This window comes from Pan paniscus, chromosome 21 (assembly GCF_029289425.2).
Source record: "Pan paniscus chromosome 21, NHGRI_mPanPan1-v2.0_pri, whole genome shotgun sequence".
NCBI lineage: Eukaryota > Metazoa > Chordata > Mammalia > Primates > Hominidae > Pan > Pan paniscus.
Genome location: NC_073270.2, coordinates 41,928,064 through 41,955,580, shown reverse-complemented (window position 1 = coordinate 41,955,580; position 27,517 = coordinate 41,928,064). Strand labels below are relative to the sequence as shown.

The 27,517-nt window shown below is 51.7% G+C and overlaps 1 protein-coding gene across 50 annotated transcripts in view; it reads right to left on the bottom strand.

The window, feature by feature from the left end:
• Positions 1-27,517, bottom strand: part of EPB41L1 (erythrocyte membrane protein band 4.1 like 1) — a 77,752-nt gene that overhangs the window by 11,710 nt on the left and 38,525 nt on the right. For 2 of the 50 annotated variants that reach the window (XM_063600831.1, XM_008957265.4), the window contains 7 exons: positions 26,751-26,899; positions 23,073-23,255; positions 11,219-11,629; positions 8,737-8,841; positions 6,673-6,753; positions 2,151-2,237; positions 1,269-1,352 (listed from right to left, as the gene is read on the bottom strand). In XM_063600831.1, the coding sequence (XP_063456901.1) occupies positions 1,269-1,352; positions 2,151-2,237; positions 6,673-6,753; positions 8,737-8,841; positions 11,219-11,629; positions 23,073-23,255; positions 26,751-26,899 (1,100 nt within the window). Of the gene's footprint in view, positions 1-1,268; positions 1,353-2,150; positions 2,238-6,672; positions 6,757-8,736; positions 8,842-11,218; positions 11,630-20,137; positions 20,243-23,072; positions 23,256-25,746; positions 25,783-26,750; positions 26,900-27,517 lie in introns of all 50 variants that reach the window. The other 48 variants (XM_063600819.1, XM_063600832.1, XM_024926838.4 and 45 more) reach the window with 32 other exon arrangements.

The window sequence follows — 27,517 nt, the reverse complement described above, 5'->3', positions numbered from 1 at the left end:
ACTTTGGGAAGAAGAGTTTCCTGAGCTGTCTGCTGTGGGCGTGGGATGTAAAACCTCCCATAAAGCTTTCAGAGAAGTCAACATTGCTCAGTAATGCTTTTGCTGAGAGTGGGTTCTTTGTGGGGTACGTGAGAAAGTGCTGAATCCTGTAGAGGCGCAGGCAGAGGCCAGGACAGTCCGTGCATGAAGGCCCAGTGCAACTGACCAGAGTTCTCCTCTGATGGCTCATCAACCTGGCTGCTCCAGGCCTCCAGCCCTGGCTAGGCGCCCTCCTGCCTTCCTCCTGGCCACATAGGTGTGGACGCATCAGCCCGCCTGCCTCCCAACTAGCCCTTGTCCTTATTGCTGGGTCACCCAGGAAGGCTTCCCTCCTTTGCCCCTACCTCTTGCTGCCTGAGCTCTGACTCACACCCTGGTCCAGGCCCTCCCCACCAGGCCTGAGTTATTTATTATCCGTCTCTCTCCATACTTCTCCCTCTTCTTTCTCCCACCTATCTACACATCCTGGTGGACCTGATATTCTCTCCTTAAACCTATGTTCACTGGGTTACTCTCCAATCTAAAAACCTTCATGGCTTTCCAATCTCCCTGAGGCCCAGATCCTCCAGAGTCAAATGTGTCCTGGTATTTGTTATTTGCTCTATATTCCACCTCCCTGCCCCCAGTGCAACCTAATTTCCCAGTTACACCCCCTACATGTGCTTCTCATGTCCCATAAACAGGCCTCACTTACTGCTACATCCAGCAGCCCCTGGCACAGAGGCTAACACAAAGTTGACACTCACTAACATCTGCTCAGTGAACAAACAAATAAGCAAACACACAATTTCTGCTTCCCTCTTCTGCTTTGCTTAGAACACCCGCATCTGTCTTCTCCTCCCTCAGGTGTCCTGCCTGGCTTTCCAAGACTCTACTCAGTCCCTACTTCTTCCAGGAGATGCTTCCTGACTCTTGCAGGGCCTCCCATATGTCACCCCGTCTAGATTCCTCCAGCACTTTCCAGCTACAAGGCGCACACGCCATGGTTCACAGTTACTTCAAAGAGGAGAGTATTGTTCCCCCTAGCCTGGCTGTCAACGCCGTGTGGGAAGAGCCCGTGCCTAGAACAACATGTGGCACAGGACAAAGCGCACAGTATTCCAGAAGCTGGTAAACACTACAGGTTTTCTCTGTCCGCTTTACAGATGGCGAAGCTGAAGCAGAACAACAGTCATGACCTTCTCGCCTGCAGCTCGGCTGGGAGCATGGGGCGCCCTGCTGCTACTCACTTTGGTGACATGGGTGGTGGTGGAGGTTGAGAGGGTTTCCGCAGTGGCGCCGTAGGTGCTGGTGAGGACATCTTTCCCGATGATCTGCAGAATATAACCACCCCCCACCCAGGGTGTCAGGTAAGGACAGTGGGCTCTGGAGGGGTGGGGGCGGGGTGGGGTAAAGGGCCCCGTGAAGGTGACGTTTCGAAGCCAAGATGCTTTGAGCCATTAAGAATTCAAGAATACTAGAATATTCAGAAAAGTAGACCCATCAAATTCTCAAATCCTGGAGTCTGAGATTCCTAGACGCTAAGATTCCTGAGGCCCAGAATCCTAACAATACCCTAGAATTTAAGAATCCTGGCATCATGGAAGAATGACCAAAAGGATCCAAGGTGGAAACAGAGCCCTCCTGATGCCCCATCCTGTCATAGCCAGGTGCACGCTCTCTGTGGAGCTAAACAATGAGAACCACAGACTTGGAGAATGCAAGAGCTGAAAGAGACCCTACAGTGACAGACTCAGGGTCACTGGGCAGGCACCAACAGAGGCAGGTCCAGAATCCAAGCCTCTGGCCTCCTAGTCCATTGCTCTTCCTGGTTAGTAGGGAGGGCAGATGCAAAAGAACCCTCAGCAGCACCACCAAGGTGAGGGGCCGCTTCACCCTCACACGCCACCAATGCCCCACTTACATGTGTGGGCGGTGGGGAGGGCCACTCATGAGATTCTAGCAGGCACCAGGGAGCCCTGTGGGCATCTGAAAAGGGTCCAGTTTCCTGGCTCTGCACCTAGAAGGGTGCCTTCTGGGCTCAACGCTGCACTTCCTGCCAGCCATACATGGGTCCATGCCCATATTCTCAGTGTGGAGTCCCCTAGCCTGAGCTGGCCTTGCCCACTTACCGGAGAAAGAGAACGGATTTCCGTGGCCACCGTCTGTGGGCCTGGGATCATGGCAGCTGCCCCCTTCCCGGACTTGAGACTGTTCTCCTGGGGAAACAATAGTGCTCAGATGGCCAGCTCTCAGCCGGGTGGGCCCCCAGGATGGGCGGAGCATGTGGCCATGTAGCTATCACGACCACAAGGTTGAGTAGAAATAATAGAAGCAAAGGACTGAAGGCATCGTTCAGTTCCGCCTCATTCATCCCTTGCTCACTCAGGCACACATTTGTTCACTCGCACACTTGCACACTTGCTCATTCAACAAACATTTACAGACTGTCTGGCGTTAGGAACACTGTAGTGATCAAGACATGGCATTGTTCTCCGGAAGCACTAGCAGAGGAGTTGCCAGATTCAGGCTCGTGTCCTGCCCTGCCACCTTCAAGCCATGTGACTTGGGGCAGAGCCACTTCCTCTCTATGGGCCTCACAGATTCATCTGTAAAAAAGGACCCTTGCCCCAATCCCACACAGAACCTATGAAGCTAATGGAGTAGAAAAGGTTTTGCAAACCAAAATACATAGGATAAATATAGGGGCATAAGCTGGCTATTTAGAATATAATAATAATAATGACTTTCTGAGTGCTTGCTATGTGCGAGGCATCATTTTAAGGATGTTACATGCCTCATCTCATTTAATTCTCATAACACTGGTTGGGCATTATTTTTAATATTCCTGATTTACAGATGAGAAACTGGAGGGCAAGAGAAACTTAAGAGTTCAGTCTCCCAGCAAGTTAGTGGTAGAGCTGGAACTTAACTCCATGTTGTCTGACTCCAAGTCCAACACACTGTGCACGCCACTCTGCCCTTGGGAATCTTTCCTTTCAGACAGCTCTCTTGGCCCTACCTTAAATTCTAATTGCTAGATCTTCCTGGAATTGTCCCCTGACTTACTGCCCCCGATCTGGCGCCAGGGCCCAGCTGCCTGCTTCTACCTCCTACTTTCTGCACCATCTCAGGGCTCAGCCTTGTCTGTCCAGGGGCCCAGAACTGTGTCCATTCTGCAGGTCCTCAGTGACCTGACCTCTGATTCTGGTCCAGGCATGGCACTAGATCTGGACTTCTGCCTACCAAGGGACAGGTGAGAAAAGAAACTCGCTGACTTTCCCCTGCCGCTCCCACACCTGCATCCTGCTGAGGCTGCCAGCAGCCTGGTTCCTTGGTACTGCACCACAAGGCACGTTCCCAGATGCACCTGCAGTTCCAGAATGTGGCCCAGCAGCAGGCTTCCCAAGGGCAGCTTCCGGGCTCAATGCTTCCTTTCCCCTTAACAGCCACTAACCCCTCTGAATCCTAGCATCATTCTGGGAAGTTCTCCCTTAAAGCCTCTTATTCTCTCATTGTTCTGTCTTTCCCAGGGCAAAGCCTCACCTCCACCTTCACACTAAAAACAGAGGCCACCACTAGGGACATCAGTCATTCAAAACGAGGCACCCTCTGCTCCTCCCTTCCTCTCCTGTATCCTTGGCCAGTCCCGTCACCTGCCTCCAGGAGGAGTGGTTCCTCTCCCTGACCAAGGCAAACTCAGCCCTCTCTTCCTCCACATTCAGGCTCTCCTCACTTGCCACCCGCTCTCTGGGCCACCTCGGCTACTCAACAGCTTCTGCTGCCTCATGGAGGTCAAAGTCCCCTATCCCTTCACCTATAGCCCAGATATTTATTGGACCCTAGGCCTTTAAAACCAGTTGTGTCCTAGACATTTTGCCCTGGAAATGTTCCACAGGCACCTCAGACTCATCCGATCTCGAAAGGAATTCACTGCTTCTTCCACTTCCAACACACGCTTGTCACTAAAGAGCACTTTCCCCCATCGCTCTGTTTACATCAGCAGTTCTCCAACTTCAGAGGCATCAGCTGGAGGGCTTGGAAAAACACACACTGCTGGGCCCCACCCTAGAGTTTCCGAGTCAATAGGTCTAAGGAGGAGCCCAAAGGACCTGCCTTGCTAACAGGTTCCTGGAACCACATTTTGAGAACCATTGGCTAGTGAACGGTGTCACGAGCTCATCTTTCCTCTTGTCCCCTGAACATCCTACCAACGACCAAATCCTGTGCTTTCCCCCCTCCAGGCATCCCTTAACCCTGACCCCTTCTCTGCATCTACCTCCTTGCACTCCAGCCCCACCCCAGCCTGGGCACCAGCATCTAAGCTGGTTCCCTGCTTTCTCTCTCTGTCTCTCCCAGTGGCATGTGGGCCCCAGAGCCCCGGGATGTTCCCTTCTTCAAGCTGGATTCACAGTGGCTGGTACAGAACTATACACATCATGGGTGTTCAATCAATATTTGTGGAAGGAAGGAGAGAGAGAGAAGGAGGGAAGAATTTTTTGCTCAAGTCCCTCCTCCACAGAGGTTGCTAGAATAATCTTTCTAAAACACAGAAACACATATCTGATGACATCATGTCCCTAATGTAAAAAATTTAAGTGATTCCCCCTTGTCTGCAGGACAGAAGTTTGAACTTGGTATATGACATTTGAGGTCCATCAAGCTCTGGCCTAGCCTTCCTTTCCAGCTCTTCCCCCCCGACTCCTCCTCCATGTGCTTGACATCTGGCTTTCTTGACCACTGGTCCTTCCCCAAATGCTGCACTCCTTCCCTTCTGCCCTTTGCACTTGCTTTTCCCACTGTCTAGAATGCCTTCCCCCAGGACCATACTTTAATTTATCCTTCAAGCATAGCTCACTCAAATGTCCCTGCCTAGGGAAAGCCTTTCCTGGCTCCTCCTGGCAGAGCTGTCACCCCATAGCTGTCCTCCTGGTGGCCCCTAGGATAGCATTATTACACTGTCCCATGAAGGCAGGAAAGAAGTAACTGCAGCTCACATCTTCAGGCCACTTATTATGTGCCAGGCACTGTTCTCAGGGCTTTGCACAGATTGCTTTCGTTCCCCCTCACATCAGCCCTTTGAGGTCATGCTATTACTGCCCTCTACCCTCACCCATTTTACAGAAGTGAAAACTGAGGTTTGGAGAGGTTCAGGTGACTTGCCCAAGGTCATCCAGCCAGGAAGTGGGACAGCTGGGCCTTGTTCTCCACTGTATGCCCAGAACCCAAATACAGGGTCACAGCACATTAAAGGTGCTCATGATGGTCATTTGAATGAATGAATTCCAGCAGGCAGTATAGTTTCTTCAACTGTATCCCCCATACCAGGCAGATAGTACAGACTAATAAATGTTTTTGGAACAAATGAATGAATAGATGGATGGATGGATGAGTAAATGAATGGTATAAGTGCCTGCTCACCATATGAACGGATTTAAATTTAGCCCTACAAGCATCCCAATGACACGTGGTGAAGGACCGAGGGGAGAGGAGGAACTGAGTGACCAGGGAAAGGTGTGCAAGCTGGTAACTAGTTTGGACTTATTGATTTTAAAATTTCTGTGTATTCAAAACCTACCTGCTGGCTAGTCTAGATTGATGGAATTACCTTCCTATGTATATGTCAGGGGGTTGGCAAGAAAAAGTATTTGAAAACAACTTCTCTGGCTCCAGCACTGCTACCTTCCCTAGCCCGAGTAGTGGCTGCAACCGCAGCCCCAGCCGCATGCGGCTGATGTTCACAATGGTCAGGATTAAGGAAGCAGAGCAGAGTGGCTGGGGTTGAAAGTGGGGCTCCTGGTGTCAGAAGGCCTGGGGATAACCTGGCACTACCACTTATTGATTGTGTGACCTTGGGTAAGTCGCTTTACCTCTCTGAACTTCAGTTACCTCATCTATAAAGGTTGTGGAGGGAAGAGCATCCACCTCACAGTGTCTGTGAGCATCCACGGAGATTATCCACTCAGGAGTCTCAGCACATTGACTGGAACCACAACCTGTGTGCCAAATGCTATCTGTTCTGTTTAATCATGAAGGGATCTAGTGTTGCCGGGGTCTCTTAAGAACTGCAGAATGGGGATTATTGCCATTTTGCAGATGAGGACACCTCAGGCCAAGGGCCTTCCTTCATGGGTCAGACAGCAAATAAGTAGCAGAACCATGAGGTCCCTCAATAGGGAGGTCCCAAAAATCCTGGTTCCAACTTACGGTCACCGCACGCCATCTACTGACCAAGACAAGGAAGTGGTCTAAGGCATGAGACAATGTGCAGCCACCAGGATGGGTCCAGCCTCACCTTCAGAGTGGAGGTGAGATGAGCCAATGAAATCTCAATGCAAGATGAGATTCGTGGGTGCCAATAACCAAAGAAGACCATCCTCTCTCTCTCTCTGCTGTGGCTGAGATGGTCTAGATAACTGACACTATCAGTGGGGATTCCATCGCCCACATTACTCACTTTGGAAAACTGAGGCCTGACTATGTCCTGTGGCAACTAAAGCCCCAGATAATAAACAGCTGACTTATGTCCCGTGCCTGATGCAGCGAGGGCAGCTCACAACTTCCTGAAGCAGCCAGGCGATGTTAGCTTGTTCTCTGGCTGTTTGGTGGGGCAGGGGGCTGGTCAGAGAGGGAAGCCTCCTGGGTTCAACTTACCATGGTGGTCGATATGGTCTCCGTGGTGATGGAGGGAGTGGTTGCTATGAACTCCCTCCCCACTGAGGCACTCCCATCAACCTGCTGACCAGAGGAGGAGTCGTTAGAGCTGGGGAGAGCTGGGTATACCTGCAGCATCTGTCACCTGGGCTCACGGCCTCCCAGTTACAAAGTGACAGGCTGTGTGAGTGAACATCACTGGCAGGGGGCTGCACACAGACCAAATCACAGAGGTGCAACAGGCCCTCATTACATTTCAACCAGTGTATTTGATAAATAAAAAATAATCTCAGACTATCTGGCAAATTCTATCCAAATTGCAATGCGTGTAATCTTTGACCTAGCAATCTCTAGGAACTGACTCTTTGGATATAACCTTTGAAAAGCTCACCGAGAAGTATGAGCAAGGAAATTCACGAGCGCTGATAGTGAATTGCACAAAACAAAAACAATCACAGGGCGAGCCATTGGGAGACAGCGAAATAAATCAAGATTTGCCTCCTAACTGAGATGATCAAGAGTAAGGTGGGTCTATGTATGCCAACAAGGAGTGATCTCCAAAATAATTACTAAGAAGAAAGGTAAGGTGTAAGAAAATGATCACTTCTGTGTAAACATTGTTAAGTATATAGAGATGTAGGTATCTGTGTTGGAATAGGCTTATATTTTTTTCTGGGTGATATTATAAGAAAAATCCCATTTTGTTCTGCTTGAATTGTATAACTATAAACTTTTTTTGTTGTTTTGTTTTTATGTCAATAAGGGTTACTGGGCTGTGGGATCTAGGGCCAATTTTAGTTTCTTTATACTTTTCTGTATGAAAACACAACAGAAACACGTGTTACTAAAACAAAACAGGTCAGGGGGGGAAGCAGCTTGCCCAAGGTCACACAGCTCATCAGAACTCAAGAGTCCTGACCTGTAGTAGACGGCCTCATAAACTCCTACCATCATTATAAAAGTGGGAGAAAAAAATCTGGAAACAAAAGAATTGCCCATGTTGTATTGGTTTATGTCTTATTTCAGTTTTCTCTTTCTCTCTCTCTTTTTCCCTGTCACCCAAGCTGGAATGCAGTGGTGGAATCATAGCTCATAGTTCACTGCAGCTTCGACCTCCTGGGTTTTAGTGATCCTCCTACATCAGCCTCCCGAGCAGCTGGGACTACAGGCATGTGCTACCATGCCCAGCTAATTTTTGTATTTTTTGTAGAGCTGGGGTCTCCCTATATTGCCCAGGCTGGTCTTGTACCCCTGGGCTCAAGCGATCTGCCTGCCTTGGCCTCACAAAGTGCTGGGATTACAGATGTGAGCCACTGTGCCTGGTCTTATTTCAGTTCTTCAGAAAAAGGTTAGTCTCAGAGCAAAAAAGCTCCTAGCATTGTAGCTCTTCTGGCCAGGAAAAACCAGGAGGGCATCTATCAGATCCTCAATCTTAACTTCCTAAGTTTAAAAAGCATGGAAGGAGTGCAGGGAATGGACTGGAAGTCGTGGGCCTGTGCCTATGCCTGACGGCTTTCTCCAAGTGGTCAGGATGCTGCTTCTTGTCAAGACACATGATCTTCGGTTTTCTTCTTTCACTTTGTTCATTTTACTGATCTGATGTGGAACTCTAATGCATAAAAAATGACCCAAGGTGAGCTACTCTGACTGAAGCTGAATTGGGATCTCTCCCTCTTCTCTCCTCAAGCAGCCCCTGAGATACCTCAAGAAACCTCTCCAACTCCTCCAAGCAATGTGAACACCAAGGTCCCAATCCACTAGTCAGTACAGTCCTCCCAATATGCCCAGGAGGAAGGGGTAGACAGGGTCATTCCCATTTTATGGATGGCTAAATGGAGGCTTTAAGAAGTATGGTCTGCCCAGGACAGGAACCTGCTTTACCCGTTGCCCCTCCCCAGAGCTCAGAGAGGACACTGAGGCACAGAAGAGCATCAGGATTAACATATGGGTTCCAGGGAAGCTGAGATTAAAAGAGCTGGCCAAGGGGTTTGGCCACAGCAGTGGGGACCCTACCACCAAATGCCCAATACCCATGCTTAGGGTACATTGGAAGGCACAAGTTACCTGGGTGTTATCCATAGCGGAGACTCTGGTCTGCAGTACGGCCTCCGGCTCAATCTTCTTTCTAATGGCCAGACTGCTGACAGTCATGGTTTCTGTTTTCACAGGCTGTAGGAAAAGGAGGGAGAATGCTCTGTAACTGAAACCCTAGCACGACCCTTGCTCACAGACAATTGCAGTGTGGTGTCTGCAGGCTATCTCCTATCCCCACAGCTGGCCACATCTCTGGAAGGGTACTCTGGACAGGGTAAAAGAGTTGTGGTGTGATATCATAGACAGATAGCCCGCGAGGAGAGCCAGGACCACCACCAGGACCAGGCAGGCCTGCCCTGCGCCCCTGTGCCACACACCCTCATGGTGGCTATATGCTGTTTTTTAGGCTACTATTAGAACATCTACCATTTCATTAACATACTCTATGACAGGCCCTGGGCTAAGTGTTTTCCTTGTGTACATAATGTCACCAAATCCTGGTGAGCTCACCACCTCTCAGCCGCTTCAGCTGAACTCTTCTATTTTTTTTCTTGAGACAGACTCTCCCTTTGTCGCCCAGGCTGGAGTGCGATGGTGCGATCTCGGCTCACTGTAACCTCTGCCTTCCAGGTTCAAGCGATTCCCCTACCTCAGCCTCCCAGGTAGCTGGCACTACAGGCTCATGCCACCACACCCGGCTAACTTTTGTATTTTTAGTAGAGACGGGGTTTCACCATGTTGGCCAGGCTGTTCTTGAACCCCTGACCTCAAGTGATCCACCTGCCTCAGCCTCCCAAAGTGCTGGGATTACAGGTGTGAGCCACGGCACCCAGCCTGGACTCTTCTTTAGAGCAAGAGCCACACATGCTTGGAGGCCTACAGCATCCAGGCAGGAGATGTCAATGAGTGAAGAGGGTTTGTTGAGGACTGGGGTGAAGTAGAGAGCATGTGGGGTCCATTTGGGTATGGCAAGCTGTGACTATGACCTCTGAGTATAGTTTTGTTTTTGTTTTTGTTTTGTTTTGTTTTTTGAGATGGAATCTCGTTCCGTTGCCCAGGCTGGAGTGTAATGGCGTGATCTCAGCTCACTGCAACCTCTGCCTCCTGAGTTCAAGTGATTCTCCTGCCTCCCGAGTAGTTGGGATTACAGGTGGGTGCCACCACGCCCGGCTAATTTTTGTATTTTTAGTAGAGACAAGGTTTCACCATGTTGGTCAGGGTGGTCTTGAACTCCTGACCTCAGGTGATCCACCTGCCTCAGCCTCCCAAAGTGCTGGGATTACAGGTGTGAACCACTGTGCCTGGAGATTTTTTTTTTCTTGTTTTGTTTTGTTTTTAAGAGACAAGGTCTCACTCTGTCGCCCGGGCTGGAGTGCAGTGGCACGATCAAAGCTCACTGTAGCCTCGAACTCCTGGGCTCAAGTGATCCCCCTGCCTTCTTGCCTCAGCTCCTGAGTAGCTGGGATTACAGGCACAAGTCACTGTGCCTGGCTGAAGGGGATTCTTACAGATGGTTGCAACCCTGTAACTCAGCCATTCATCCAATTAATCATCTATTAGTGCCTAGTATATGCCAGGCCTAGAGGAGCTGCCACCTGGTGGGAGAGCAGGCTTGTCAGCCACTGACCTGACCGCTTTGGATAGTGCTGGAGCATAGGCATTACAGGGCAAGGGGGTAGGGGGGCAATATTTCTGCCCAGGGTGGTCAGGAAAGCAAACCCCTGCTAGGAAACTGACATTTGAACTTGGTCCTGGAACATGATAGGTTTGTAAGGCACCGAAAGGGAGAAAAAAAACCTGCTCAGAGAATATAGCATGAAGTGAGAGCCCAGAGTGGCTAAGCTCATATTTCAATGCCAGGAATGTTGGGGAAAGGAGAGTGTAGGAGGGAGGTTGGGTTTAGAAGAGATGAGGGGGCAAAGGAATGATATGGGCAGGCGTGCCTTAGAGAAATCCCTTCGCAGCTCTACAGAGGAGACCACAGAGAGGCCCAGAGACAGTCTGTCCCTCCTCAATGACCATATTTCCTCTCTTCCAGGAGCTTCCATTACCACCCTGAGACCCCAGGGCCAGATGGATTTAAACTGCTTCCCCTTCCCCGGGAAGCCCAGACCCCAGAGAGACAAGCCTGGGCCCGGATCAGGAAAAACCATTCAGCTTTCAGACCAGGCTGCAGGAGCCCCCAAGAGTCCACAGACGCATGCTCTCTGCAGGTGCCATGCAACACAGGTGGGGGGGCACGGGGTCAAGAAAGACCAGACTACCTGTCATCGCTCGACTTCAGCAAGCGATGGGGTCACAGGGTTAAAATACCAAGGAGCGCGTGTTAGGGGTAAACCGAGATGGCAAACATGCGAGCACAGAACCATGCTGTTCTGCGGAGGGGCAGTCATGCAACACGAGACAGAGCTTCAGGCTGCAGGCTGGGTGCTCGGTCTTCTCACGGGTGGCCCAGGGCCCTCTGAGCATGCGGTGCCCAGCGGGCCCGGCTCTTGAGGAAGCTCCACTGTACCTCAAACTGGGGCATATCCGGGGTGGAGCAGGCCCCTCGATCCGGGCTGTCCTCAATGCCCCCAGACTCATCATCCTGGCTGGGGGCCCCCTTGTTGAGATCCCGGGAGAACACCAGGCCCTCAGTGTCCGAGTCGCTTTTGTCCCGGTCGAGCTCAGGCAGGCTGCGGGAGAAGTCTTCGAAGGCGCTGCCGTGGTAGTCACCAATGACCGTGAAGTCCACCTCAGCCTCCAGGCTAGACGTAGAGCTGACCGTGATGCTGGAGCACTTGCGCTCAATGGCCAGGTGGTTGTCCTTCAGGAACACCGTGTCCCTCTCCTGGTCCTGGTCCTCATCGCCCGTGTCACTCTCTGGGGCCCGGGGACGTGGTGGTTTGACTTTCTCCTCGGAGCCCTCCCTCAGCCCTGCTCTCTATGGCCAGATAAAATCAAAAGAATGGGGATGTGGGGTGGGGAGAGAGAGAGAAAGAGAAATCAAGATGGTGAATGTCAGGAGAAATCTCGGGGCTGTGTTGACATCCCGAATGGAAGAGCAGGCCAGGAAATGAAACACACCCCAGGAAAGGTTCCTTGAAATCATAACAAGCTTAAAAAAAACAAAAACGACTCAAGAGTGGAGATGCCCCTTTCTGAGGGTCTCACACTGATGGCAAAAGCAAGTACAAAGCAAACGTCCTGCCAGTGACTCCTGGACAGGAGGCTCCATCCAAGGGTATTGGATCTGGGAGCTTATTGGAAGCAGCATTGCACGAAAGGCAGGGATGGAAGCCCGGACCCCAGGCCCATCCGTGCAGGTGGGCGTTGAGAAACAGAAACTAAGGAGGGAGATCCAGGGATTCAGGGAGACCCAGGAAGGGAAGGCAGAGAGGTTGGAGCCAAGAACTTTGAGGAACAAAAGAGGAAGCCAACATGTTTGTCAATTCCACTGAGTCTCCGGGGGAGGGGTCAGCATCGACTAGAGAGAAGAGCAATTCAGGGTCAGGCCTTTTGGGCACGAGCTTCTTGGGAGCTGAGTGCTACGCCAGCTCCACCCTGGGCTCCATGAGTGGACCACAGGCAAGTCAGGGAGTAGAGGCTCTGGTCCCATCAGTGTAATTGACAACAGCGGGCCAAGGCAGTGCCTCGGGGAACCAGCAACTCTTGTCCGACATACATACCTCTCAACTGGCCTGTCAGGGATTAAACACCACACACACATTTTTGGCGGGTTCATAACATTCTTTTTAAAGACCAACCTAATACCCATGAAAGATTTGTAAAGAACTTGGCTTCTGGTTCTAGGGATTCAGTGGGCTTAGACATTCACTTGCTAAGCAAGCCTCCATTTAGCCAGTTTCTGGAAGGTTGAGAGGTGTGAGGGAGACATTCCAGACAAGCCAGAGTTGAGCAGCACGAGAGGTGCTGCCACAGCAGGTGGGAACCTAAGGCGGCGATGCATCCTGGCCGGGTGAAGGTGACCGGGTCATCAGGGCACAGAGGGGCTGCAGAGACCTGAGGGCCCGAGGGGCTGGCGAATCTCAGGCACCCCCCCTTCCCAGGGGTGTTGGCTGCTAAGTTGGTGGAGCGCTTCTCTTCCCTGACCGCATCTCCGGATTTGTTCTGGATTAGAGAAGACAGTTAGTCTTAAGGAGGCAGAAAGAAACTTGGCACTGGGACTGAGAGGGAACCAGAAGCGAAGGATGGAAACCTCTGGACTGTCAACTTTCCCAAGGCGGGAGAACCAGGGATGGGAAAGGATGAAGAAAGATCGCTGGACAAGCCAAGCAAGGTAGGCAGGAACCCAGCGGGTATGAGCGGCAAGGCAAAGCAGATGTGTCATTTGCTGGTGGTGGCGCCACCTTCTCCATGGGGGTTGTGTGACCCTCTGGGCACCAGGTCACACCAAAAGCTGAGGGTCTTTGTGGCCAAGCTAACATGGGCCAAGCAGAGAAGCCCATCATTCAGCCTGAGCTACACCCAGGCCCGTTTAGGGAAAAAACTCACAGGGATGGATAAGCAGCCTCTGATTGCAGAAATGACGAGGGGCCACTGAAACATGCTTCTAAAAACTACAGAGCATGCGGCCAGCCCCCATGGGCGGGGAGCAGCGGTGGGGGCGGGGGCTCACGCGGCCAGTTACCCCAGTTCCAGTAGCTTCTGCCAGCGTGGTTTCACAGCCCGAATCAGGGGACACGGGCTCTAGTTCCGTGTGTGCTTCCTGGTAGGATGCAGAAGTGTCCTCCCTGAAGTGTCTGGTAGCCAGAGGTATCACTGTGGAATGTGTGGCTTTGGGGCTGGCAAAGTCCCCTGGGGGCTGGAGTTGGGCGAAGCCCAGGTCTGAGAGCGTACTCCGCTGCTGCTCTGCTTGTCCCACGGGTGCCTCTGAAGATATGTCATTTGGAAGGGACCTTGCTTCACCCTCACTCATTCGGCGAGTTTCAGCTCCGTGGGTCTCAAATATCCGAATTTTATTGGCCACTGAGGTCTTGCTAATATCTTCTAGGGAGCCCTCTTGGTCCCCGGCCTGGAAAGAGGTCATCTCCCTTCGCTTCCCTGAAGGGAACCCAAACCCCAGAGGTATGCGCCCCTCAGCTTCTTCAGGGACTACTCTGGGCTTTCTGCTGGTGATGGGAGGAGGCCTGCGCTCACCTCCTGTGGCAGGGGACACCACAAACCCTACTTGGTCCTTGGGCTCTGGGCTGGCTTTCGAAAGATGGACATGTCTAAGAAAGGGCTCCCTGAGCTCCGAAGGCTCCCCTGACCCATGGGAGGTTGGGCTTGGAGAAGCTTCCTCCAGAGCTGCCAGGTCCTCAGAATGACCAGGGGAGGCTGGCAGGGGAATGATCACCTCCATGTGAAGAAATGCTGAAGCCTCGCGGTCCTTCAGCTCAGCCCCTCCTTTCTGGGTGGGAACCACTCCCCTCTCTTTGGGTGGGAAGTTGCCTCTGTCTGGTTTGACTGGCTTCCTGACATTCAGAGGGATGGCCCGAGGAAGGGCGCAGGCCTGGGGGTCGGGATGCACGCCCCGTCCTCTGTGAGGAGGGTGCTTCTTCAGTTCCTCTGTGGGACTTTCCTCAGCCTTTCCCAGCAAATCTCCACTCACGGGGGTCCCTTCCTCTCGGGCTGCGCTGGCTGTCAGGTGGGGAAACTCTCCTTCCACTCCCCACTGGGCATCTTCCCAGCCTTCAGCAAACGTCTGTCCTGCAGGAGATCCCTTCAGGTCACCAGGTCCTCCATGGTTCTTGGGGGTCCCTGCCCCTTCCTTTGGGGAAGTCATGTGGGCTTCGTCCTTGCTCCTGCTGGAAGCAGCAGCAGAAACCCTCAGGTCTAAGGAATTCAGCGTCGGCCTGGGCTCACCTCCGGGAGGGGCATCCAGGCGCCCTTTTCTCTCCTCCAGGGGTGGAGGGAGGACTTGGTCTTCTGAGTCTTTTTCTTCATAATTTAAATAGAAGCTCCTCTCTGCAAAGGAGGTATCAGTTTCATCGCTCAACTCAGCTCTGGCTTCTGCGTGGGCTGGATCCAATAGAAACGACTGGAGTCCTCCCTTGTCGGAGGCTGGAGAGAGGGCGTCCACCTCTGCTGGCCTGGTCCCTGGAGCAGTGGGTCTCCCACAAGTGTGGGGCTCCTCCAGCCGCTTCCTCAGCTCTGTCTGGCCCTCCGGCTGACCATCTGACATGCAGCGGTTCCTGATGGTTGCCCCTCTGGTGTCTGCCCTGAGCTCAGAGCCCTCGAGGAGCTTTTCTGCCAATGTGCGGCCGGAAGCCAGGCCAGCCCCTCCTGGGCTTTCCCTGATCCAGGGGCCTTCCTCCCCCACTGACTCAAAGTCTTCAGGACTTGCAATCATTTTTCCTTGTTGCTGGGTGTTTGCTCTTCTGTTTCCCACCATTTCTTCTGTGGCCACTTCCACTTTGAACTTGTCCACCAGAACGTCTACCTTGGAGAGTCTGCCGTTGGCAAGGATACCAGCAAGGCCTGCCTGCCTTTCTTCCTGCTGCATGGTGGTCACTTTTAGGAGACCGAGCTCTTCCGGCCTAGTGTACTCTCTTTCTATAAATACCCAATGCTCTGAACCCTGTGTTTCAATTGGAGCAAGAAGAGTTAACATGAAATATCAGGTACCTGAAGAATGGGTGAGTTTTTCCCTTTGTAAGAGGGGACCAATCTACCACTGAAATGTTTGACTTTGGGACAGCATATCCCCAGAACTGGCTGGGGAGAGGAAGGCATGACGTGCCAGCCATTCTCATCAAGGTCCCTCTTCCCATCAGGCACTTGATAAATTATTGACCAATTTTCCTCAACCACTGCCCCCAACTTGATAAAATGGGATGGGGTCTTATGCCCTCCCCATGTCAGCCATGGGGAAATGGAGATCCACAGATGGGCCAGGACCCTTCCTCTTCCTCTTTTAATAACATAACTGCCACCGTCAGAGGGGAAAGTCATTTCCATCACATGGAATCTTTGAATGTTAGAGTCAAAAGTACTCTTACAATGTTATCCAGTCTCATTTCCATATTGTGTAAATGAGGAAACAGGTCTAGAGAAGGACAGTGACTTGCCCAAGGTCACTGTTAGTAGAAGACAGAGTCAGGAAAAGAAAGCCTGATTTTTGAGGCTGGAGATCTTTGCTAACTTATTTCACAACCATGGAATATGGGTGCCAACTGTGACCTAATGGCAAATTGAAGGGATGCATTAAGTTCCACAGGCCACAGCCTGAAATCGAACCTTTCTACAAGGGCTTCTGGGAAGAAAGCATAGTAGTCATGGAGATACCACATGACCACGTTAGTGCCAGGCACCACAATGGCTTAAACAGCTTGAACACTGTGGTGTTCAATCTAAAAGAAACAAATACCAGGGCCCATTCTAATTCTAATAAAACCCATAGAAAGAGCAGAAAAGAACTCAATAGAATGCATCAAGGAAGGGAGAGAGGTAAAGATCTAAGCATCATCGTGCATCAAAAGCACCAGAGGCCAAGCGCAGTGGCTCACGCCTGTAATCCCAGCACTTTGGGAGGCTGAGGCTGGCAGATCACGAGGTCAAGAGATCAAGACCATCCTGGCCAACATGGTGAAACCCCATCTCTACTAAAAATACAAAAAATTAGCCAGACATGGTGGCATGCACCTGTAATCCCAGCTACTTGGGAGGCTGAGGCAGGAGAATTGCTTTAATCTGGGAGGCGGAGGTTGCAGTGAGCCGAGACTGTGCCACTGCACTCCAGCCTGGTGACAGAGCGAGACTCCATCTAAAAAAAAGAAAGGCCAGGCTCGGTGGCTCACACCTGTAATCCCAGCACTTTGGGAGGCTGAGGCAGGAGAATTGCTTGAACCTGCGGGGCAGAGGTTGCGGTGAGCCGAGATCACACCATTGCACTCTAGCCTGGGCAACAAGAGCAAAACTCCATCTCAAAAAAAAAAAAAAAAAAAAAAAAAGCACCAGATCGCAGCACTGTTAGGCCATCTCCCAACAGCCTCTACCTCCCCCAAGAGTTCTTCAAACAATGCCTGGGAGGGGATGATGGACTTCTAGGGTGGTTAGAAAAGCAGGAAGGTCACTGGGTTTTTCATCTTGTGGCCACAGGATACTTCCCACAAAATTTTAATGCAAGTCGGCTATGTGACAGAAATACAGAGCTGCCCTGGTAAAGTTGGGGGTGTGGGCGGCCTTAATGCCCTGAGGTACCTCCCTCCTCACTGCCCCAACTAGAGCCCCTCGTGATACAGATATGGAAACTCGGACCTGGAGAAGCATCTTGCCCAAGGCCATACAGGGAGCAAGTGGAAAGGCAGGCCTTGAACTCAGTCTCTGACGCCAAGTTCTGTGAAGTGTGTCCTCTCCACCCTACCATGACCACCTCCACAGGGAGACATGCCCAGAACTTCTCCTGGCAGCAGGAGGGGGAAGGTTTATATGACCTTGGGCTCCTTTTCAGGTTATGACTTGGTGAGGAGTCTGTTAATCCCACCCCACAGGGAGGAGTCTGTCAGATCCCATAAGATCTGAAACATTTTGAAGGCTCAAGAGAGCATCATAAACCCTCTGTCCCCACTGTGTTTTGAGAAAATCTCTCTGTCAGGGAATCAGAACCCATTAAAATAATCTTGTTCATGGGAAAGCGAGATAAAAGGAAGGGGGGAAGGTCTAGGTAAAGTCTGGGGTGGGTTTCTGAGCTTTTACTTCAGGTCATTAAGCCTTCAGGACCACAGCTCCTGAACCATCCCAAAGGGACGTGCTTTGAGAGCCTACGGAAGCTAGGTCCTTTTGCTCATTTCCTTGAGAAGCAGGTTCCTTCAGCTGCCTCCATTCCAGCTGTACTGACATCCGCCTGGCAATGATGGCCAAAGCCAGTCAATACGCCTCCTTCTGGAACATTCCTGCCCCAATTCTAACTAGCAACTAGTCTAGATAAGCAAGAGTGAGTGGCGCAGGTGCTGGCAGAGAATGAAAAGTAGACTCTGCAGGAAGAAAGGGGAAACGTATAGTGATTGTTAGTTGCTATGTGCCAGGCAATGCCAGCCCTTTGTCTGAGTTATTAAATTTAATCCAAATGGCAACTTGTGAAGCAGATATCGTTATCCTTATTTCAGAAGGCGAAACGGTATCCCAGAGGGGAGAGGCCATGCGCAAGATCACAGGCTGAGCAGCGGGGGACAAAGTAAAATGTAGGATCCTGAAGAGGAAAAGAAAACTGAACAAAAAAGAAAAAAACTTCCACGGTGCGAAGGCACGGGTAGAGTCACACACCTGGCCCGAGGGGTTGGCGTGAAAGTCGTTCTAACCCGAATCACAAGATGGGATAATCTTAGGGTAGCCCCAGGTAGCCGCAGCCCCGCAGCCATTCTTTCTCGAGCCAGAGGACCGTCGGTGCCTTGCTCAGAGCGCCCCCTGCCGTCAGTTAGGGGCACTGCAGCAAAGGAAGCTGGCAACAGGGGTGGGGAGAAACAGAGCCAGTTGGGCTCACAGCTGTCTGCACCCAAGGCACAGACAGGAAACTCTCCAGCCTGGCTGTTCTCCTGACTCCAGGCTGTTCAGGCCCCTCCTGGAGCTCTGGGTCACATTTTGGGGCCTGCCTTTTTTTTTTTTTTTTTTTTTTGAGACGGAGTTTTGCTCTGTCTTCCAGGCTGGAGTGCAGACGCGTGATCTTGCCTCACTGACAGCCGCCTCCCGAGTTCAAGCGATTCTCCTGCCTCAGCCTCCCCAGTAGCTGGGATTACAGGCACGCGCCACCACGCCCAGCTTATTATTATTATTATTATTATTATTATTTGTATTTGTAGTAGAGACGGGGTTTCACCATTTTGGCCAGGCTGGTCTCGAACTCCTGACCTCAGGTGATCCACCCAACTCAGTCTCCCAAAGTGCTGGAATTACAGGCGTGAGCCACCATGCCCAGCCAGGCCTGCCCTTTATACGAGGAGGGGGTCCAGGGTAAGGGGCCCTCCAGAAACCATTTCCTGGGAGAAAGTGGGAAGAGAGTGAAGTGTTCTAGGGAAGGGGAGGTGTTCAAGTCTCCGAAGGGCTGGCCTGGAGGAGGATGCAGAGCGGTAGCGGGCACCAGCGGGCAGAATGAGACCTACAGGCTGCTGATTTGAAAAGGCAGATTTTAATTCAACACGAAAACTTCCCAATAGTTAATGGGCTGCCGCCAAGGACAGCAAAAGTGCCTGCTGTGGAAGAGGCTGGATGGACATTTGCAGGAGAATGATGCAGGGGCGGGGTGCAGGTTGTGGGCTCTGCTCCCCAAATGGGCACCTGTCCTTGGTCACAGGAGCATCTCTGTGTCCAGGGCATCTCTCTAGCCCTGTCCTTGGTATGCTGTTGACTCTTGTCCGATTTCCCTCAAGAGAGTGTGCGGACAGTTTTGTTTTTTAGATTGAGGAAAAATTCATAGAGTAGAAGTATGACTTATATTTTATCACTTATGTAGCTCATTTATGTCTTTCTTAAAGTTCCAGCACGTTTGCAGCAGCTACAGAAGTTTTCTCTGAGAATGGAGAAAGGTACAGGCCCTCAGAGGAGAGCATACATCAAGAGGGGAGCGGCAGATATCGGGGAAGAAAGTTCTGCCCAGATGATCGCTCAGTAGCTTCCAACCCTGATAGTCCATGAAATCCCAACAGAGGAGGGAACGCAGCCTCCTGCCTGGGCCTGGATTCTATGCCCAGCATCCATGAGGGGCCACAGGAAGTTCAAAGAGCCCTCCACTTGCTGCCGCCCTGGGCATAGAAGCAATGGCCTCCTCATTTCAAACACTTGCCTGACCAATCTCTCTACAACCCTAAGGATACTCCTTAGAGAAAGATGTCCACTTTTGCCTGCCTCCTTGATGGGCCCAAGCTCCAGGGGAGTTCAGAGAAGACGCAGGCAGGAGATGCCTGGAATGTCATGCCCTAACTAGCCACTGCTAGACCATTCAGGCTTCTGAACAGAGAAAAGACCTTAAGGCAGAAGGCATTTGGGTGCCATGACCCCTGACCCTAAGCATAGAAGTCAGAGCCTGCTTCTAGCATGACCCCTGACCCTAAGCATGGAAGTCAGAGCCTGCCTCTAGCATGACCCCTGACCCTAAGCATAGAAGTCAGGGCCTGCCTCTAGAGTCACCTGCCTCACCAGGACCTGAAAGAGGGAGATCATTCCTGCCTCTCCTTCGAGGCTAAAGGCAATGCAGGCTGTTCTGTCTTCCCAGAATGGTTGCAGTCCTGTCCCTCCTGAGAAACAATGGATGAGGGAGGGGCTGGCCCTTTATGGATCTCTGGGATGGGGACATTTCCTTATCACAGCATGGAGACAGCATGGGTTACCTATTGCTTCCATCTGCTTGGCAAATCTGGTACATTCCCCTCACCCCAGAGAAAGGGTTTTCTTAAGACCACAGAGGGTGGTTCTGGGTGGGCAGGAGGAAGGGGCACAGGAAGGTGAAGACAGTAACCTCAGGAGATGCTGCGAGGCTTTTCTGAGTGAACACTTCCAAGCCTGCGGCTGCTCCAGGCTCAGGTACCAAGTCCCGCTGAGAGATGTCCTGGGTCCTCTGGGACTGCAGGGGAGGCCCAGAGCCAGAGGAAAGGGAAAGAGGGAGGAAGGGAAGGAGAGACAGAGACAGGAAGAGAGGGAAAGAGAAAAAGTAGGAGAGAGAGACACACACACAAAGTCCATAAATAGCCCAGCTTTTTAAGTCCCACATCTGTAGGATTTGTGGATTAGGTCAGGGAGTAGCCACTCTGTGGGGTGAGCTCGGGAGGGACTGCCCTTCTGAGCCACTTAAGGGAGGGAGGCCCACAGTCAGCCCCAGTGCCCTTCCCCCATGGCCTGCCCACTCTCATTCAGAGATGTTGGAGCCATATCATTTAGACTCTGGCTCCAGATGTCTCTGGCTTAGGCTATGGTTCAACCCTGCAGTTTGGATTACAGCCCCCTTTAAACACTGAAACTTGGGTTTGGCAAATGGGAACAGTTAAAGTTCCCTCTGTTTTCCCCTTGGCCCAGATGAGGCCCAACAATATACGAGGAGGCTGCTAGGAATTCTGGATGACACAGGCATCTTCAGGATGCCCCCCACAAAACTGATTTTGGGATCAGGGATTCTAGTCACCATCAGCAACAGCCCCATGACTGCCCAGCACCTTCCAGTTGAGAAAGTGCTTTTATATTAATTGTTTCACTCTACTTTCCCAACTACCCTATGGAATGACCATTTTGGTCCTCCTGTAGGTGGACTAGGCAATGCGGCTCAGAAAGGGGAAGTTACCCAAGGAGCCAGTCAATCCTTGTCTATGGCACCTCCCCATCTCCCAAATCTTCAAAGGCCCCTAAATGCCAAGGGGGCCTGTAAGCCAGTTCTGAATGGTCCATAGCTCCAGGGTGAGCTCCTGGACCATAGTTCTTTCCAGCAGTGGACTATACTTCTTGCGGCTGAGCAGGGCTGGGAGGTGGAGCAGATTCTACCTTTTACTAAGACCCATCTTCTAGCAGTTCCAGCTATCACCAGCAGGTGGGGCACACCCTACACCAGGCTACACTAAGACACTCCAGAGCTCTAGACCTCACTTCCCAGGGCTCATCCTCCCCTTCTCTTCTGGAGACTCACTCTTTCAGTAGCCTCTGCATCCCACCTCGCCCACAGCCAGGTCAAGCTTGGCCAGCCCACATCAGGATTGATTAGGGGCCACGCTGAAGGGCAGAAGAGGATGTTGTTCACTGGATCACTAGACCAGCCTCCGCCACCCAGCCCAGGGTCTTGCTTGTGCCAGAGGCAAACAGAGGCCCTTCGTGGATGCAGAGGTCTGCCCTTCTTCCATGGCACCAGCCTTAAAGGCCCCCAAAGCATCCCTAATTCTGTGACTTACAAACCAGAAAGCCACCCCAGTAGCTCTCTCTGGACTTATGCCTTACTAGACAAAGCCGTCTGTTATCTGGCAGGTTCAGGCCATGGTAGCACTGATCCAATAAAATGCTCTGCTAATTAGATCATGGGTGCATCACCAATTTTCAAAGCATTAGAGGGCAGCACACATACAATTGACTCTCTACCTGGTCTTTATGTGATTTGGTCTTGCTCCTAGGCAGCTGTGATTTAATAGCACATACAATAGCCTGGGTCACAAGAAAATTGGGTTCTGGTTCCTCTTCCATCAGCTAAGACACTGAATAAGTCCTTCCTCTTTCTGGGTCTCGGTGCCCCTATCTGTAAAATGAAGGTTCTGAGCAGGTTCCCAGGGCCCTTTCAACTTTATTTTATTTAGGAAAGGGGAATTTTATTTGTTAAAGAAAAGTCATCTGTGAATGCCTCTAGTTAAATTAGTATGCTTGACTTTAACACTTTGGATTGAAACATGCTTTCTTTATTCTGATTTGAAGTTAACCTCCTCTGTGGAAGAGTCTGGAACTCTCAAGTGAAACAATAACTCACACTGCGCATCAAGGTACTCTGCTAGTCCCTCTACGTGCATTATCTCGTTTAATCCTTACAACATCCCCATGAAGTAGGTGCTTTTATTATCTCTACCCAACGAGCCTCAGAGAGGTTAAGTAACAAGCCCAAAGTCATCCAGCTGGCAGGCAGCGGAGCCAGAATTCAAACCCAGGCAGTGTAAGTCTACACCACAACCGTATTTGAGACCAGTAAGCAATAGCTTCAGGGAGAAAACACCTAAGTATAAACTGGGGTAAATATCGCCAAGATTTAGCAAGGGCTAAAAATACTGACTTGAGAGTCTAAATGCAGTGCTTCCCCAAATCCTAACTTTATCTCTTCTTCAATCGAGAAAACACCCCACTCTTTCCACTCGGAAAGGCAGGTCATGTGAGATCCTTTTCTGAAGCCTCAGAAGCAGGTCTGATTTCTGTGAAGGGCCCATTCCCCTCCAGTGGACTCCGAAGCCCCTTCTAGGAGGGACCACTCCCCGATCCGTGTTTTCACAATAGGCACAACAGGGTCTGGTTCTGGAGAGAGCTATTGGGATTCTCAAAATGTAGTGTGCATGAAAAGCCTCTGCAGCACTTGTCCAGATGCCAATGCCAGCACTGAGTCCAAATATCTGGTTCAGTAGGTCTGGGCTGGGGCCCTGAAACCTGCATTTCTAACCAGCACCCCTTCCCCATTATACTCGGGCTGATGGAAGGGGAGTATGCCAAGCTACCATGAGTCTTGAGTTTTTCATGTTTTAAGTTGGTCTCCAGGACCCAGGATTCCAAGATTTAGTGAATTCATCTCCCTCAGCCTAATCTACCACCCTCTCCATCCCCACCAGCCCCTAAGCAGCAATGGGGGAAGCATATTGGTGTGGAGGATGAGTGTAAGTCAGGATGCAGCAACCCAATGTCTCTTTACCCAAGGCCCCTATCGAGGGGTTCAGGGCGACACCTACCTCATTGGCTTTCTCAGGGGTGCCCTTGGGGGAGGGGGAGGCAGGGGAGGAGGGCAGCCTGCGCTCCCGTTCCCAGTCTCGATCCCGGTGGATGAGTTTGCTGTTGGGCTCCTTCAGGGTCCTTTTGAGCTCATTGATGCTGGCCTGGTGCTTCAGCAAGACGTCTTCTGGCTTGTCTAAGAACTAGGGATAGATGGAGAGGGTGGTGGTGTTAGGGGAACAGCTCCAAGCGGGGATGCAGGGTGCAGGGATGATGGCAGCAGTCACCATCACCACCCTCCACCAGCAACGTTATTCCCACTCTGACCTGTGTCACTCTCATGGCAGCCCCAGAGACAAACCAGGGCAAGGAGAACCACCCCAACAGGTGCACATCCCAAGGCACAGAGCACTGAAGATGAAAAAGAGGAGATGTCTAGTCAAGCCACCTTTGCTTCTCCCTTGCCTGGCTCTACAGCCTCTGAACAGCCAACCTCTACCCAAAGCCCACAGGTCTGGGTGAGTTCCCTGTGGTGCTATAAGCCCGGTCTTAGTCACAGAGGTGACTTCCCTCTGTTACAACTAAGGCATAGCAGGCAGCAACTGCCAGAGAGCTATAATAACTCACTAATCCTATTCACTGGGCTGCTCTGACTCATTCAGGGGCCTCCTAGATCCCTCCTGGATCCCAGTGTCCACTTTCTGGCTGAGACTTGGGCCACTGTACTTAACAGGATGTCCAGTCTGGGCCCCTCCTAGCCCAACATGCACAACTGCTCAGGCCCTGGGGAGGCCCACAGTACAGATCCTCCTCAAGCCAGGGACATCCAGAAGAATGGCCAAGCTCCCACACTAGGTACCAGGGGCAGGAAAAAATTGCATCTAGTCTCCTCTGTGATGGGACACTACCTTCCCCAACCACCCTGGACCTTCCAGATACCTTTCAGGTACTGACTCACCAATAGCAGACAGGGTGAGATACAGCCAGATAGAGAAACTAGAATGCTGTGGAGTGTTCAGGAAGATTAGGAGAATTAGAGACCAGGAAGAAGAGCAGTAAGTCCCACAGCTGGGCACAAGAATTGAGCCAGGTATAGCTGGAGTTGTAGGATTCTACCTATATGGGTAGTGTTCCCAGCCAGTGCAGCATGACAGAGTCATCTCCTTAGGTCAAGGGAGGACGAGCTTTGTGCAGGAGCTGGCAGGGACCTGCCAAAAGCTGTTTATCTGGCTACTTCTGGGGCAAAGTGGTGGCTGGCAGCCCAAGGACGCTTATCTGCAAGGCTGCTTAAAAATTCATGTTAACTCAATTCAGGACAAGAAATGGACAATCTCAGCTTATTAAAGTCAGATCAGGTAATTCTGGAAGAACCACTGGAAGGTAAGCTTACCCTTGGACAAAGCTAGAATCTTCCCCTGGGCTCATCTCTGGTACCCAAGGATCCACTATGGCTGACTCCTAAGCTACCTCAGGAAGGAAACCAATCCCAGTGAGGCTCCTGCTTTCCCTCCAGACATCTGTCTGTTCCTCGGGCATCCCTTCCCAAGCTGAGCTGCCCTCTGGACCATGGCTGTCTGAGAAGTCAAACCTGATGGTGCTTGCACAGGGAGAGGGTTTGGGCTGCAATGGGTAGTGAGTCCCAACCTGAGATGTGGCTTGTCATCTTCCATCACAAACCTGCCCCACTGCCTCCGTGGGTGTGTTGTGTCCCTGAAGGCTGTAGGGAGCAGTGGGATCCTGGGGTCCTGGGATCCCTAAAGGTTAAGGGCATTGGAGAAACCTAGTCTGAATGCTTTGCTGTTCAGACAGGGGACTGGGGCCTGAGGGGAATTTCCCAAGACCTTCAAAGAGTTGGTGGCAGAAGTGGGGTTGAAACCCAGATCTCAGGACTCCAAGGCAAGGCTCTTCTTATGTCCCAGTCTCTGGCCCTTTCCCTTGGCAGCCCAAGAATAAACCCACTTCTCTTGCAGTTAAAGTTCAGATGAAGAGTTGGTGACTGTGTGAGAGGGAAGAAGTGGTTAACATGGAAGGAATAATTTGGGGGAAGCAACAAATGGGAAGACGGGGAAAGGAGGAGAAAAGGAGGAGGTTTTTGCCATAGCGGAGCAGTAGTCGACCCTGCCTGGGGGAGGTGTAGGACTGGAGTTGGGGCAGATGCAGGTGTGCTCTGAGGCACCTCCCTCCCCCACCCCCAATCCCCACTCCCACATCTGACTGCCAATAGATACAAAAAGAAGCTAGGGGTGAGGACACAGGGGACACAGACGAGATGGAGGCGAGACCGAACAGTGCTGTCAGGGAGGAGATGAATCTAGGGAAGGGGTGGGTCAGGGGAGATGTGCTAAATGAAAGCACAGAATGGCCTGGAAGAGCTGGTGGTGCAGGTGGGATGGTCAGCAGGTGAGCTGCAAGTATGGAGGACCAGGTGAGCTGGGGAGAGGGTGGGAGAGCTGAGGAAGGAGGGAGAGATGGCCGATTGGCCAGGAGAGTCTAAGAAGGGAGCTGGAGAGAGAAACTTAGTGGGTGGCGGAGTGGGGAGCAAGGACGGCTGCAGAGGGGGATGGCTGGGGAGCAGAGATGAAGTTGAAGCTGAGATGGTGCCAGGGAAGTGAGCCTGGGATGGACTGTGGGATGGTGACAAATGAGCTAGGGATGGGAACGGCTGGGTAGGGAGGGACAGGTCCCATGCAGTACCTCCTGCTTGTGTCTCGGCGTGGTTTCCTGCTCCGGCTAGTGGGATGTGGTAGGAGGGAAAGAAAGCAGCAGGGTCAGTAGAGCAGGTGGATTAGAGATACCACGATGGGCTTGGTCCAGCAAGGAGCCCAGAGCACGCACACTCGACCAAGTGGAGGCCAGGGCAGCTGGGTGGGCCACCAGCAGGGCAGTGAGGTAGTCAGAAGAAGGTACAGGTGTGAAGCAGGGTGCTGTCCCAGGAAGGCAGAGAAGGGAACTAGAGGCCAAGTGGGCAGAGCCACACTGGGCAGATGGGATGTGAGAATGGAGTTCCCTGCTCTCGCTGTCAGTGGGAGCATGTTCAAGGCCCTGTGCTCACAAGGTAGATGGAAAGAAACCTGCTGAACAACTATACCAAGAGGAAGCTCTCCCTGGCCTGTGTGTGCACACACCTGTGTGTGTGCATGTTGTTTGCACATCTGTGTGCATGGATCTAAGGGTGACGGGTGCATACATCTGTTATTAAATGAGTGTGAGGCTGAGGTCATGCAATCCTGCATGAGCATGTACACACAGATACTAGGACTGTGTGTGTGCACCCGAGTGGGGCATGGGGAAATAGGAAGGGGACACACTTGAACCTCACACTCCTAGAGCTGTTGGTGACACCTGGTCATGCTCTGAGGAGGAAGAGAGTGGTGCAGATCCAGATGCCAGTCAGAGGGGCAAATTAAGAGTGTGCAAAAGGAGGCCTGAGTCCTCTAGGGGACAGAGTGCCCCTCTGGAAAAGCAGGGCAAAGCTGGGGAGAGTACAGGACAGGCAGCATGCCCACTCCCATGCCCACCCCATCCCGGCAAGGGCCAGGTATTGAGAGATGACCCAAAGGCAAGGCCCTGCCATGGTGCACTCCATAGTAAGGGTGCTTGGCCACAGCTGGAGGCATGTGAAGGTCAAGGCCGAGGCTAGACCTCAGGTCAGCCTCCTGATCCCCAGGGCAGAGAGCATGAGAAAGCCAGGCTCCTACCTTTAGCTCCTTGATCTTGGTTGGAGTCCTGACCTCTCCCTCCTCAGCCTCTGACCGTTGCCCCCCAGACTCGCCATCCTCATCCCGCTTGTCACCGTCAGGCCCTGCATCGTGGTTCTCGCTGACCGAGGCTGGGCGGGAGAACTCTGCTGAAGTGGGTGGAGATAGCCAGGCAACCATGTGAGACCCCTCCCAGAGAACAGACAGAGAACCAGCCCAGCCCTGCCCAACCACGCCTGGAGTGGAGCCAACTCTTCCACACCCCTCACCCATTGCCCAGAGGGGTGAAGTAGACTTCTGATCACATGGCCAGTGAGTGGCAGAGTTGCCTCCCAGCCCAGGACTCCTTCCTGGTTTCTACAGCACTAGAGCCTGGGTTCAAATCTCAAATCCATCTGTTCTTGACTGTGTGACCTTGGGTAGGTTACATAATATTGCTGGGTCTCGGTTTCCTCATCTAGAAGCAGTGCCTGCTTTAGAAAGCGGAGGTGAGGAATGAACAAGCTAATGTATATAAATATTTATGGAAGAGTGGCTGGCACAGAGTGAGTCTTCCATCAATGGCAGCCCATAAATGTTGCTGTTTTGGTTGTGGTGGTTGTGGTAGAATACTCACTTGATCATCATTTAGCAACACACAAATATTGTGAGACTAGCTTTATTAGTGAAAGCTAAAGTCCTAAAATTTGCAACTGATTTACCTTCTTTATAAATTAGGGAGAATTCAGGGAGATGCCTGCAATAACACCTTTCTCACTCACTGGTAT